Raw genomic sequence first — 12,428 nt, forward strand, 5'->3', positions numbered from 1 at the left:
GACTCATAGAGACCCATAAGTGCCCCTTAGCATCTCCCCAGTGTCCCATAGTTCCCCACAAGTGACCTATAGTTCCCCATTAGTGCCTCATAGAGCTCCATAAGTGACCCATGGAGCTCCATAAGTGCCCCAGAAGTGCCCCATAAGTGACTCATAGAGCCCCATAAGCGACTCGGCCGCTCAAGAAAAACCGCCAGGTTTATTTCCTGTGCCTACAGAACCGGGACGGCCCGAGATACAAAACCGGGGGGGGTGTCGCTCCACGTACAAAAGGGGTCACGGGTGGGGTGGCGGGGGGGTGGGGGGGGCAGAATAAGCCCACCCCCCCCCCCCCCCCCCAAACCCCCCCACCCGTGGTTTCTATGGCGATAAAAAAAATACAAAAGGGGCCCGATGCGGGGGGGTGGGGATAAGGGGGGAAAGGGGGGGTCAGTCCTCCAGGACAATGGGCTCCGAGGTGCTGGCGGGGTGTGGGGGGGCGGGGGGCGCCAGGGCCCCCCCGGGTCGCAGCGGCTTGACCTTGAGGGGGAGGTTGGGGCGGCGGGCGGCGCGGCGGAGCTCCAGGTGCGTCAGAGCCTTCCGCAGCGCCCTGGGGGGGGAAATGGGGGTCAGTGTGGGGGGTCACGCTATAGACCCACCCCTTGTGTCCCGTTTCCCCCCACTTAAAGCCTTACCTGGTGTCCTTGGTGGCCACGAACACCACGGGGTTGGGGGCGTCCGCTGGGTTCAGCTTCTGGCGCTTGCTGGCTGGGGGGGGCCCTGCGCGCAGCCCCGCCGCCAGGGGGCGCCCGTTGGCGGAGAACGGGAGGCCCGAGGCGCCCACCTGTGTGTGAGTGGGGGGAAGGGGCGTGGTTACTGCAAAGCCACGCCCCTCGACCAATCACACACGCCCATCCCGATCAGCCCAAAGCGAGCTCCACGCCCCCAAAGTGGTTTTGTCCATCAGGCCGCGCCAGCCCCGCCCCTCGTCAATCATCCCCAGCCTCGCTCCCATAGGCCCTGCTCGCTGTCAATCACCCCCAGCCCTGCTCCCATAGGCCCTGACGCTGCTTAGCGTCTCAGATCAGGTGAGATGGGGCACTCTCAGGGTGCTATGGCTATATATACATATGTGTGTGTATATATATATATATATATATATATGTTCCCCAATATATCCTGCCCCTTTATTCAAGGGCAGAGTAGAGGGGCAGGAGAACTTCTCTGGACCTACTGACCACCCCCTTCTAACCCACCCCAGGCCCCATTGGCCTCCATGGTCTCCCATCCAAGCACTGACCGGGGCCGACCCTGCTTAGCTTCCCAGATCACATGAGACTGGGCATTCCCAGGGTGCTATGGCTACATATATATATATATAAATATGTATATATATATGTTCCTCAAGTATATCCTGATAGTACCTGAACTAAACCCTTATTCCATGGGCAGAACAGAGGGCGAGGAGAACCCCTCTGGACCTATTGACCACCCCCTTCTAACCCACCCCAGGTCCCATTGGCCTTGTGGTTTCCCATCCAAGCACTGACCAGGGCCGACCCTGCTTAGCTTCCCAGAGATCGGGTGCTCCCATAGGCCCTGCTCCCTGTCAATCACCCCCAGCGCTGCTCCCATAGGCCCTTCTCCCTGGCAAGCCCCACCCCCTCAGAGCCCCATCCAGGGGTCTGGTGGCCCCCGGTAGCCCCCGTGGCCCCCGATGGCCCCTGGTGGCCCGTACCCGCACGCGGGGCGGCCGGTGGCCCTCGCCAGCCCCCTCGTAGCCGCGCTTGCCCACCAGCCCCGCCAGCCCCCGGCTCTGGCTCAGCTGGTTGCGGTTGATTGGGGTCTTGGTGCCGCGCGGCGTCTTGGGCTTCAGGGGGGCTTGTGCGGCTAAGGGGGGGGGACAGGGGGGTCAGGGGCTGCCTGGGGGGGGGGGCACCTCCTGCTCCCCCCTGACCCCCAAAACTCAGCCCCAAATGCCCTCTTCCCACCCCCAACCCCGAACACGTACCCTGGGGGTCCCCCCATTCATTCCCCCCCCAGGGACCCCCCTAAAACATCCTCAGGGACCCCCCCATTCATCCCATTCATCCCCCCCCCCTAAAACATCCTCAGGGACCCCCCCATTCATCCCATTCATCCCCCCCCCTAAAACACCCTCAGGGACCCCCCCCATTCATCCCATTCATCCCCCCCCCTAAAACACCCTCAGGGACCCCCCCCATTCATCCCATTCATCCCCCCCCCTAAAACACCCTCAGGGACCCCCCCATTCATCCCATTCATCCCCCCCCTAAAACACCCTCAGGGACCCCCCCATTCATCCCATTCATCCCCCCCCCCAAAAACATCCTCAGGGACCCCCCCCCATTCATCCCATTCATCCCCCCCCTAAAACACCCTCAGGGACCCCCCCATTCATTACCCCCCCAGGGACCCCCTTAAAACACCCTCAGGGACCCCCCCACCCCTCACCCAGCTCAGGGACCCCCCAGGACCCCCCCTAAAACACCCCCAGGACCCCCCCAGCCCCTCTCCCAGCTCAGGGAACCCCCCTGGACCCCCAGGACCCCCCCAGCCCCTCACCCACCTCAGGGACCCCCCAGGACCCCCCTCATCCCTCACCCAGCTCAGGGACCCCCCCTAAAACACCCCCAGGACCCCCCCAGCCCCTCTCCCAGCTCAGGGAACCCCCCTGGACCCCCAGGACCCCCCCAGCCCCTCACCCACCTCAGGGACCCCCCAGGACCCCCCTCATCCCTCACCCAGCTCAGGGACCCCCCCTAAAACACCCCCAGGGACCCCCCAGCCCCTCAACCAGCTCAGGGAACCCCCCTGGACCCCCAGGACCCCCCCAACCCCTCACCCAGCTCAGGGACCCCCCAGTAACCCCCCTAAAACACCCCCAGGACCCCCTCATCCCTCACCCAGCTCAGGGACCCCCCAGGACCCCCCCAGGACCCCCCCGGACCCCCTCATTCCTCACCCAGCTCCTTGACAATGGCGGCGAGCGGCAGCCGGGCCAGAGGGTGGATTTTCAGGGGGGTCTTGGCCGCTTTGGGGAGGCGGATGGAGCCTGGGGGGGGGACACAAAATCAGGTCAGGGTAAAATGGCGCTAAATCACATCAGGGTAAAATGGCACTAATATCACATCAGGGTAAAATGGCGCTAAAATCACCTCAGGGGGGAAATGGCGCCAAAATCACCTCAGGATCAAAATGGCGGCAGCAAACCCCTCAGCCCCAAAATGGCGCCAAAATCACCTCAGGGGCAAAATGTCATTAAATAACCTCAACATCAAAACGTCACTAAAATCACCTCAATGTTAAAATGTCACTAAAATCACCTCAGTGTTAAAATGTCACTAAAATCACCTCAGAGGTCCAAACAGCACCAGAATCCCCTCAGGATCAAAATGGCGCCAAAATCACCTCAGGCTCAAAACATCACTAAAACTACCCCAGGATCAAATGTCACTAAAATCACCTCAATGTCAAAATGTCATTAAATCACCTCAACATCAAAACATCACTAAAATCACCTCAGTGTTAAAATGTCACTAAAATCACCTCAGCCCCAAAATGGCGCCAAAATCACCTGAGGATCAAAAAGTCACTAAAATCACCTCAGTGTTAAAACATCACTAAAATCACCTCAGGGTCAAAACGTCACTAAATTAGGTCAGAGTCCAAATGTCACTAAAATCACCTCAATGTCAAAATGTGACTAAAATCACCTCAGGGCTCCAAATGGCACCAAAATCACCTCAGGATCAAAATGTCACTAAATTACGTCAGGATCAAAACGTCACTAAAATCACCTCAATGTTAAAACGTCACTAAAATCACCTCAGTGTTAAAATGTCACTAAAATCACCTCAATGTTAAAATGTCACTAAAATCACCTCAATGTTAAAACGTCACTAAAATCACCTCAATGTTAAAACGTCACTAAAATCACCTCAGTGTTAAAATGTCACTAAAATCACCTCAATGTTAAAATGTCACTAAAATCACCTCAATGTTAAAATGTCACTAAATCATCTCAATGTTAAAACGTCATTAAAATCACCTCAATGTTAAAATGTCACTAAAATCACCTCAATGTTAAAATGTCACTAAAATCACCTCAGGGCTCCAAACGGCACCAAAATCACCTCAGGATCAAAATGGCGCCAAACCCCCTCATGGCTCAAAATGGCGGCACCAACCCCCTGATCCCCAGGACGCCCCCAAACACCCTTAGAATCAAAACATCACTAAAATCACCTCAATGTTAAAATGTCACTAAAATCACCTCAATGTCAAAACATCACTAAAATCACCTCAGGGCTCCAAACGGCGCCAAAATCACCTCAGGTTCAAAATGGCGCCAAACCCCCTCAGGGCTCAAAATGGCGGCACCAACCCCCTGATCCCCAGGACGCCCCCAAATCCCCTCAGGATCAAAACGTCACTAAAATCACCTCAATGTTAAAATGTCACTAAAATCACCTCAATGTTAAAATGTCACTAAATTCATCTTAATGTTAAAACATCACTAAAATCACCTCAGGGCTCCAAACGGCGTCAAAATCACCTCAGGTTCAAAATGGCGCCAAACCCCCTCATGGCTCAAAATGGCGGCACCAACCCCCTGATCCCCAGGACACCCCCAAATCCCCTCAGGATCAAAACGTCACTAAAATCACCTCAATGTTAAAATGTCACTAAATTCATCTTAATGTCAAAACGTCACTAAAATCACCTCAGGGCTCCAAACGGCGCCAAAATCACCTCAGGATCAAATGGCACCAAACCCCCTCATGGCTCAAAATGGCGGCACCAACCCCCTGATCCCCAGGATGCCCCCACACCCCCTCAGGATCAAAACGTCACTAAAATCACCTCAGTGTTAAAATGTCACAAAATTCATCTTAATGTTAAAACATCACTAAAATCACCTCAGGGCTCCAAACGGCGCCAAAATCACCTCAGGTTCAAAATGGCGCCAAACCCCCTCATGGCTCAAAATGGCGGCACCAACCCCCTGATCCCCAGGATGCCCCCAAACACCCTCAGGATCAAAACGTCACTAAAATCACCTCAATGTCAAAACGTCACTAAAATCACCTCAATGTCAAAACATCACTAAATCACCTCAGGGCTCCAAACGGCGCCAAAATCACCTCAGGTTCAAAATGGCGCCAAACCCCCTCATGGCTCAAAATGGCGGCACCAACCCCCTGATCCCCCGGACACCCCCACACCCCCCGATCCCCCGGACACCCCCACACCCCCTGGACACCCCCCCACCCCCCGGACACCCCGTGTCTCACACTCGGCTTTGATGGCGTTGGCGTTGATGGGCGCGTAGGGGCGGCGCGCGGCGCGGCGCGGCTGCAGGACGTCGCGGCACAGGCGGCGCGCCAGGCGCGTGAGGCGCGTGGTGTGGAGCAGGAAGGTCTGGCGGTTCTTGGCCAGCAGTTTGGCGCGGCTGGCGCTGGTGGTGTACGGGGACAGGCTCTGCGCCTCCGGCCGGGACAGGTGACCGCGGGAGTGGGGCTCCTGGGGGTGCAGGGGGTTATGGGGGGTGATGGGGGTTTGGGTGCATGGGGGGTTATGGGGGGTTATGGGGGTTTGGGTGCATGGGGGGTTATGGGGGGTTATGGGGGGTTTGGGGTGCATGGGGGGTTATGGGGGTTTGGGTGCATGGGGGGTTATGGGGGGTTATGGGGGTTTGGGTGCATGGGGGGTTATGGGGGGTTATGGGGGGTTTGGGGTGCATGGGGGGTTATGGGGGGTTTGGGTGCATGGGGGGTTATGGGGGGTTATGGGGGTTTGGGTGCATGGGGGGTTATGGGGGGTTATGGGGGTTTGGGTGCATGGGGGGTTATGGGGGGTTATGGGGGTTTGGGTGCATGGGGGGTTATGGGGGGTTATGGGGGTTTGGGTGCATGGGGGGTTATGGGGGTTTGGGTGCATGGGGGGTTATGGGGGGTTATGGGGGTTTGGGTGCATGGGGGGTTATGGGGGTTTGGGTGCATGGGGGGTTATGGGGCGTTATGGGGGTTTGGGGTGCATGGGGGGTTATGGGGGTTTGGGTGCATGGGGGGTTATGGGGGTTTGGGGTGCATGGGGGTGATGGGGGTTTGGGTGCATGGGGGGTTATGGGGGGTTATGGGGGTTTGGGTGCATGGGGGGTTATGGGGGGTTATGGGGGGTTATGGGGGGTTATGGGGGTTTGGGGTGCATGGGGGGTTATGGGGGGTTATGGGGGTTTGGGTGCATGGGGGTTATGGGGGGTTTGGGGGAGATGGGGTACAGGGGGGTTATGGGGGAGATGGGGTACGGGTGGTTAATGGGGGTTTGAGGTATGGGGGGTTATGGGGGTTTGGGGGGGTTTGGGGTACATGGGGGGTTATGGGGGTTTGGGTTATGGGTGTTTGGGGTATGGGGGGTTATGGGGGTTTGGGGGAGATGGGGTACAGGGGGTTATGGGGGGTTTGTGGGGGGTGGGGGGAATGGGGTACAGGGGGGGTTATGGGGTCTATGGGGTATGGGGTGGGGGGGGAATGGGGTACAGGGGGGTTATGGGGGGTTATGGGGGTATGGGGGTTATGGGGTTTGGGGTACGGGGGGTTATGGGGTTTGGGGTACAGGGGGGTTATGGGGGTTTGGGGTACAGGGGGGTTATGGGGTTTGGGGTACGGCGGGTTATGGGGTTTGGGGTACAGGGGGGTTATGGGGTTTGGGGTACGGCGGGTTATGGGGTTTGGGGTACAGGGGGGTTATGGGGGTTTGGGGTACAGGGGGGTTATGGGGGTTTAGGGTACGGGGGGTTATGGGGTTTGGAGTACGGGGGGGTAATGGGGGTTTGGGGGCTTTGGGGTACAGGGGGGTTATGGGGGTTTGGGGTATGGGGGGTTATGGGGAGTTATGGGGGGTTTGGGGGCAGGGGGCATGGGGGACTACAGGGGGTTTGTGGGGGTGGGGGGAATGGGGTACAGGGGGGTATGGGGGGAATGGGGTACAGGGGGTTATGGGGGGTTTGGGGTATGGGGGGTTATGGAGGTTTGGGGTCCGGGAGGGGTCTGGGGTGCAGGGGGGGTTTATGGGGTGCGGGGGGGTTTCAGGGGGCTCGGGGTGCTGGGGGGGCCGTGTCTCACCGATGCGCTGCGCGCCGCCCCCTCCAGCTGGGTGGGGGTCTTCAGCCCCCCGTATTTCTTCCAGTAGATCCAGCAGGAGGCGCAGAGGCGGCACTGCATGTTGGGGGGGCCCCAGGCGTACCACTGCGCAGACTGCGTGGCTGGGGGGGCACGGCCAGCGTCCACACCCCCCCGCACGGACAGACGGACACCCCCCCAGGGTCTAGAGACCCCCCCCAAAGGTATGGAGAGCACCCCAAACATATAGAGACCACCCAAGGGGCACAGAGGCCCCCGCAAGGGGATAAAGACCACACAAGGGCACAGAGACCCCCCTAAAGGTATAGAGAGCCCCGCAAAGGTATAGAGACCCACACAAAGGTATAGAGACCACACAAAGGTATAGAGACCCCCCCCAAGGTATAGAGACCCCCCAAAGGTATAGAGACCCACACAAAGGTATAGAGACCACACAAAGGTATAGAGACCCCCCCCAAGGTATAGAGACCCCCCAAAGGTATAGAGACCCACACAAAGGTATAGAGACCACACAAAGGTATAGAGACCCCCCCCAAGGTATAGAGACCCCCCAAAGGTATAGAGACCCACACAAAGGTATAGAGACCACACAAAGGTATAGAGACCCCCCCCAAGGTATAGAGACCCCCCAAAGGTATAGAGACCACACAAAGGTATAGAGACACCCCACAAAGGTATAGAGAGCCCACCAACCGTATAGAGACCCCCCCAAAGGTATAGAGACCCCCCAAAGGTATAGAGACCACACAAAGGTATAGAGACCCCCCCAAAGGTATAGAGACCACACAAAGGTATAGAGACCCCCCCAAAGGTATAGAGAGCCCCCCAACCATATAGAGACCCCCCAAAGGTATAGAGACCACACAAGGGCAGAGAAACCCCCCTAAAGGTATAGAGAACACACAAAGGTATAGAGACCCCCCAAAAAGGTATAGAGAGCCCCCCAACCATATAGAGACCCCCCAAAGGTAGAGAGACCCCCAGAACATATAGAGACCACCCAAGGGGCACAGAGGTCCCCCCAAGGAGATAGAGACCACACAAGGGGATAGAGAGCCCCCCCAAACGTATAAAGACCACACAAGGGTATAGAGACCCCCCCAAAAGGTAGAGAGAGCCCCCCAAACATATAGAGACCCCCCCAACCATATAGAGACCACCCCAAAGGTAGAGAGAGCCCCGCCAAGGGTATAGAGATCACACAAGGGTATAGAGACCCCCCAAAGATATAGAGACCCCCCAAAGGTATAGAGACCCCCAAAGATATAGAGACCCCCCGAAGGTAGAGAGACCCCCCCTGGACATACGGAGACCCCCCCCAAAGGTATAGAGACCCCCCAAATGTATAGAGACCCCCCAAAGGTAGAGAGACCCCCCAGAACATATAGAGACCCCCCCAAGGGGATAGAGACCCCACAAGGATACAGAAACCACACAAGGGCATAGAGACCCCCCCAAAGGTATAGAGACCCCATAAGAGGCATGGAGACCCCCCCAAGGGCACAGAGACCCCCCAAAAGACACAGAGACCCCCCAAAGGTATAGAGACCACACAAGGGCATAGAAACCCCCCCAAGGGCATGGAGACCCCCCCGTAAAGGACATAGAGACCCCCTCAAAGGACACAGAGACCCCCAAGAGTCATAGAGACCCCCAAAGGAGCATGAAGACCCCCCCCAAGAGTATAGAAACCTCCCACTAACGGTATAGAGACCCCACACAAAGGTATAGAGACCACCCCAAAGGGCATAGAGACACCCCACAAGGGTATAGAGACCCCCCCCAAAGGACACAGAGACACCCCAAGAAGCATAGAGACCCCACAAGGGTATAGAGACCCCCCCAAAGGACATAGAGACCCCCAAGGGTATAGAGACCCCCCCAAAAGACATAGAGACCCCCCAAGAAGCATAGAGACCCCCCAGGGTATAGAGACCCCCCCAAAGGGCATAGAGACCCCCCAAAGAAGCATAGAGGACCCCCCCAAGGGACACAGAGACCCCCAAGGGCATAGAGATCCCCCCAAGGACATCGAGACCCCTCCAAGCCCCCCTCAAAAGACACACAGACCCCCCCCAACAAGCATAGAGACCCCACCAAAGGACATAGAGACCCCCACAAGGGACACAGAGGCCCCCCAAGGGTATAAAGACCCCCCCCAAGATATAGAGACCCCCTCCCAAAGGACATTAAGACCCCCCAAGAAGCACAGAGACCCCCCCCAAAAGCATAGAGACCCCCCCCAAGAAGACACAGAGACCCCCAAGGGTATAGAGACCACACAAGGGCATAGAGACCACTCCAAAGGACATAGAGACCCCCAAAGAAGCATAGAGGACCCCCCCAAGGGACACAGAGACCCCCAAGGGCATAGAGATCCCCCCAAGGACATAGAGACCCCTCCAAGCCCCCCTCAAAAGACACAGAGACCCCCCCCAACAAGCATAGAGACCCCACCAAAGGACATAGAGACCCCCACAAGGGACACGGAGACCCCCTCAAGGTATAGAGACCCCCTCCCAAAGGACATTAAGATCCCCCAAGAAGCATAGAGACCCCCCCCCCAAAAAGCATAGAGACCCCCCCAGAAGACACAGAGACCCCCAAGGGTATAGAGACCACACAAGGGCATAGAGACCCCCCCAAAGGACACAGACACCCCCCAAAGAGGCATAGAGGACCCCCCCAAGGGACACAGAGACCCCCAAGGGCATAGAGATCCCCCCAAGGACATTGAGACCCCTCCAAGCCCCCCTCAAAAGACACAGAGACCCCCCCCCAACAAGCATAGAGACCCCACCAAAGGACATGGAGACCCCCACAAGGGACACAGAGACCCCCTCAAGGTATAGAGACCCCCTCCCAAAGGACATTAAGATCCCCCAACAAACATAGAGACCCCACCAAAGGACATAGAGACCCCCACAAGGGACACAGAGACCCCCCAAGGGTATAAAGACCCCCCCCAAGACCCCCCCCAAGATATAGAGACCCCCTCCCAAAGGACATTAAGACCCCCCAAGAAGCACAGAGACCCCCCCTCCAAGGGCATAGAGACCCCCCCACCCCCTCTATCCCCCCATTATCCCACCCAGGACCCCCACACCCCCCTCTCCTCCCACCCCAGGACCCCCCCACCCCCTGTACCCCCCCCCAGCCCCCCAAATCCCCCCCCCCACTGACTGTGGCAGCTCTCGCACGTCAGCCCCTTCTGGAACCCGGCGCCGTTCACCCCGGGTTTGGCGCCCACCGAGATGATCTGGTTGGGGTTCGGCTTGGTGCTGCGGCAAACGGGGGGGTCAGGGGGGGCCCACCTGTGCCCCCCCAGCTCTAGGAAGGGGTGTGCCCCCCCCGAGGTGATGGAGCCCCCTCCCGAGGCGATGGAGCCCCCCAGACTCACTATGTGGGGATGTAGACCTGCTTCAGCTTGCTGTCCGCCTCCGCCGCCTTCAGCCTCTTCTGCGCACACACGGGTAAGACGGAGGGGCCCGGACCCACAGCGGACCCCCCCAGACCCACAGCGGACCCACAGTGGACCCCCCAGACCCACGGCGGATCCCCCAGACCCACGGCGGACCCCCCAGACCCACAGCGGACCCCCCAGACCCACAGCGGACCCCCCAGACCCACAGCGGACCCCCCAGACCCACAGTGGACCCACAGCCCCACAGCCCCAGAGTGGACTCCACGGCCCCAGAGTGAACCCCCTAGCCCCACGGTGAACCCCCCAGCCCCACAACAGACCCACAGCGGACCCCCCAGCCCCACGGCGAACCCCCCAGCCCCACAACAGACCCACAGCGGACCCCCCAGACCCACGGCGAACCCCCCAGCCCCACAACAGACCCACAGCGGACCCCCCAGCCCCATGGCAGACCCCCCAGACCCACGGCGGACCCCCAGACCCACAGCGGACCCCTCAGACCCACAGTGGACCCACAGCCCCACAGCCCCAGAGTGAACCCCCTAGCCCCACGGCGAACCCCCCAGCCCCACAACAGACCCACAGCGGACCCCCCAGCCCCACGGCAGACCCCCCAGCCCCACGGCAGACCCCCCAGACCCACAGTGGACCCACAGCGGACCCCCCCAGCCCCACGGCAGACCCCCCAGACCCACAGTGGACCCCCAGCCCCACAACAGCCCCACAGCGGACCCCCCAGCCCCACGGCAGACCCCCCAGACCCACAGCGGAACCCCCAGCCCCACAGCGGACCCACAGCGGACTCCCCAGACCCACAGTGGACCCCCAGCCCCACAGCGGACCCACAGTGGCCTCCTCAGCCCCACGGCAGCCCCACAGTCCCCCAGTGGACCCCCCAGACCCACAGTGGACCCCCAGCCCCACAACAGCCCCACAGCAGACCCCCCAGCCCCACGGCAGACCCCCCAGACCCACAGCGGAACCCCCAGACCCACAGTGGACCCACAGCGGACCCACAGTGGCCTCCTCAGCCCCACGGCAGCCCCACAGTCCCCCAGTGGACCCCCCAGATCCACAGTGGACCCCCAGCCCCACGGTGGACCCCCCAGACCCACAGCGGACCCCCCAGCCCCACAGCGGACCCACAGTGGCCTCCTCAGCCCCACAGCAGCCCCACAGCCTCCCAATGGAACCCCAGCCTCACAGTGGCCCCACAGCAGCCCCACAGCAGCCCCCATCAGACCCCCAGCCCCACAGCAGCCCCACATCACCCTCCCCAGTCCCACATCGCCCCCTCCCCAGCCCCACATCAACCCCCCTCAGCCCCACATCGCCCTCCCCAGCCCCACAGAACCCCCCCCCACCCCCACATCACCCCTCCCCCAGCCCCACATCGCCCCCCCCCAGCCCCACATCACCTCCCACCCAGCCCCACATCACCCCTCCCCAGCCCCACATCGCCCTCCCCAGCCCCACATCGCCCCCCCACCCCCACATCACCCCCCCCCAGCCCCACATCACCCCCCCATCCCCACATCACCCCTCCCCAGCCCCACATCACCCCCCCCAAGCCCCACATCAACTCCCCCCAGTCCCACATCACCCCCCCCAGCCCCACATCACCCCCCCCAGCCCCACATCACCTCCCCCCCAGCCCCACATCACCCCCTCCCAGGCCCCACAGCAGCCCCACAGCGCCCCCCCCAGCCCCACAGCAGCCCCACATCACCCCTCCCCAGCCCCACATCACCCCCCCCACCCCCACATCACCCCCCCCAGCCCCACAGCAGCCCCCATCAGCCCCCCAGCCCCAAAGTGAGCTCCCATTGGACCCCCAGCCCCACAGCAGCACCACAACA

The 12,428-nt window shown here is 60.1% G+C and overlaps 1 protein-coding gene across 1 annotated transcript in view; it reads right to left on the bottom strand.

Moving 5' to 3' along the window:
• Positions 1–326: 326 nt before the first annotated feature.
• Positions 327–12,428, bottom strand: part of MTA2 (metastasis associated 1 family member 2) — a 29,440-nt gene continuing 17,338 nt past the window's right edge. The window contains exons 11-18 of the mRNA XM_071801555.1: positions 10,546–10,604; positions 10,329–10,426; positions 7,128–7,267; positions 5,298–5,526; positions 2,966–3,055; positions 1,718–1,869; positions 675–823; positions 327–589 (exon numbers count right to left, since the gene is read on the bottom strand). Coding sequence (XP_071657656.1) covers positions 430–589; positions 675–823; positions 1,718–1,869; positions 2,966–3,055; positions 5,298–5,526; positions 7,128–7,267; positions 10,329–10,426; positions 10,546–10,604 — 1,077 coding nt within the window. The 3' untranslated portion in view covers positions 327–429. The remainder of the gene's footprint in view (positions 590–674; positions 824–1,717; positions 1,870–2,965; positions 3,056–5,297; positions 5,527–7,127; positions 7,268–10,328; positions 10,427–10,545; positions 10,605–12,428) is intronic.

Source organism: Patagioenas fasciata, chromosome 39, assembly GCF_037038585.1.
Source record: "Patagioenas fasciata isolate bPatFas1 chromosome 39, bPatFas1.hap1, whole genome shotgun sequence".
NCBI lineage: Eukaryota > Metazoa > Chordata > Aves > Columbiformes > Columbidae > Patagioenas > Patagioenas fasciata.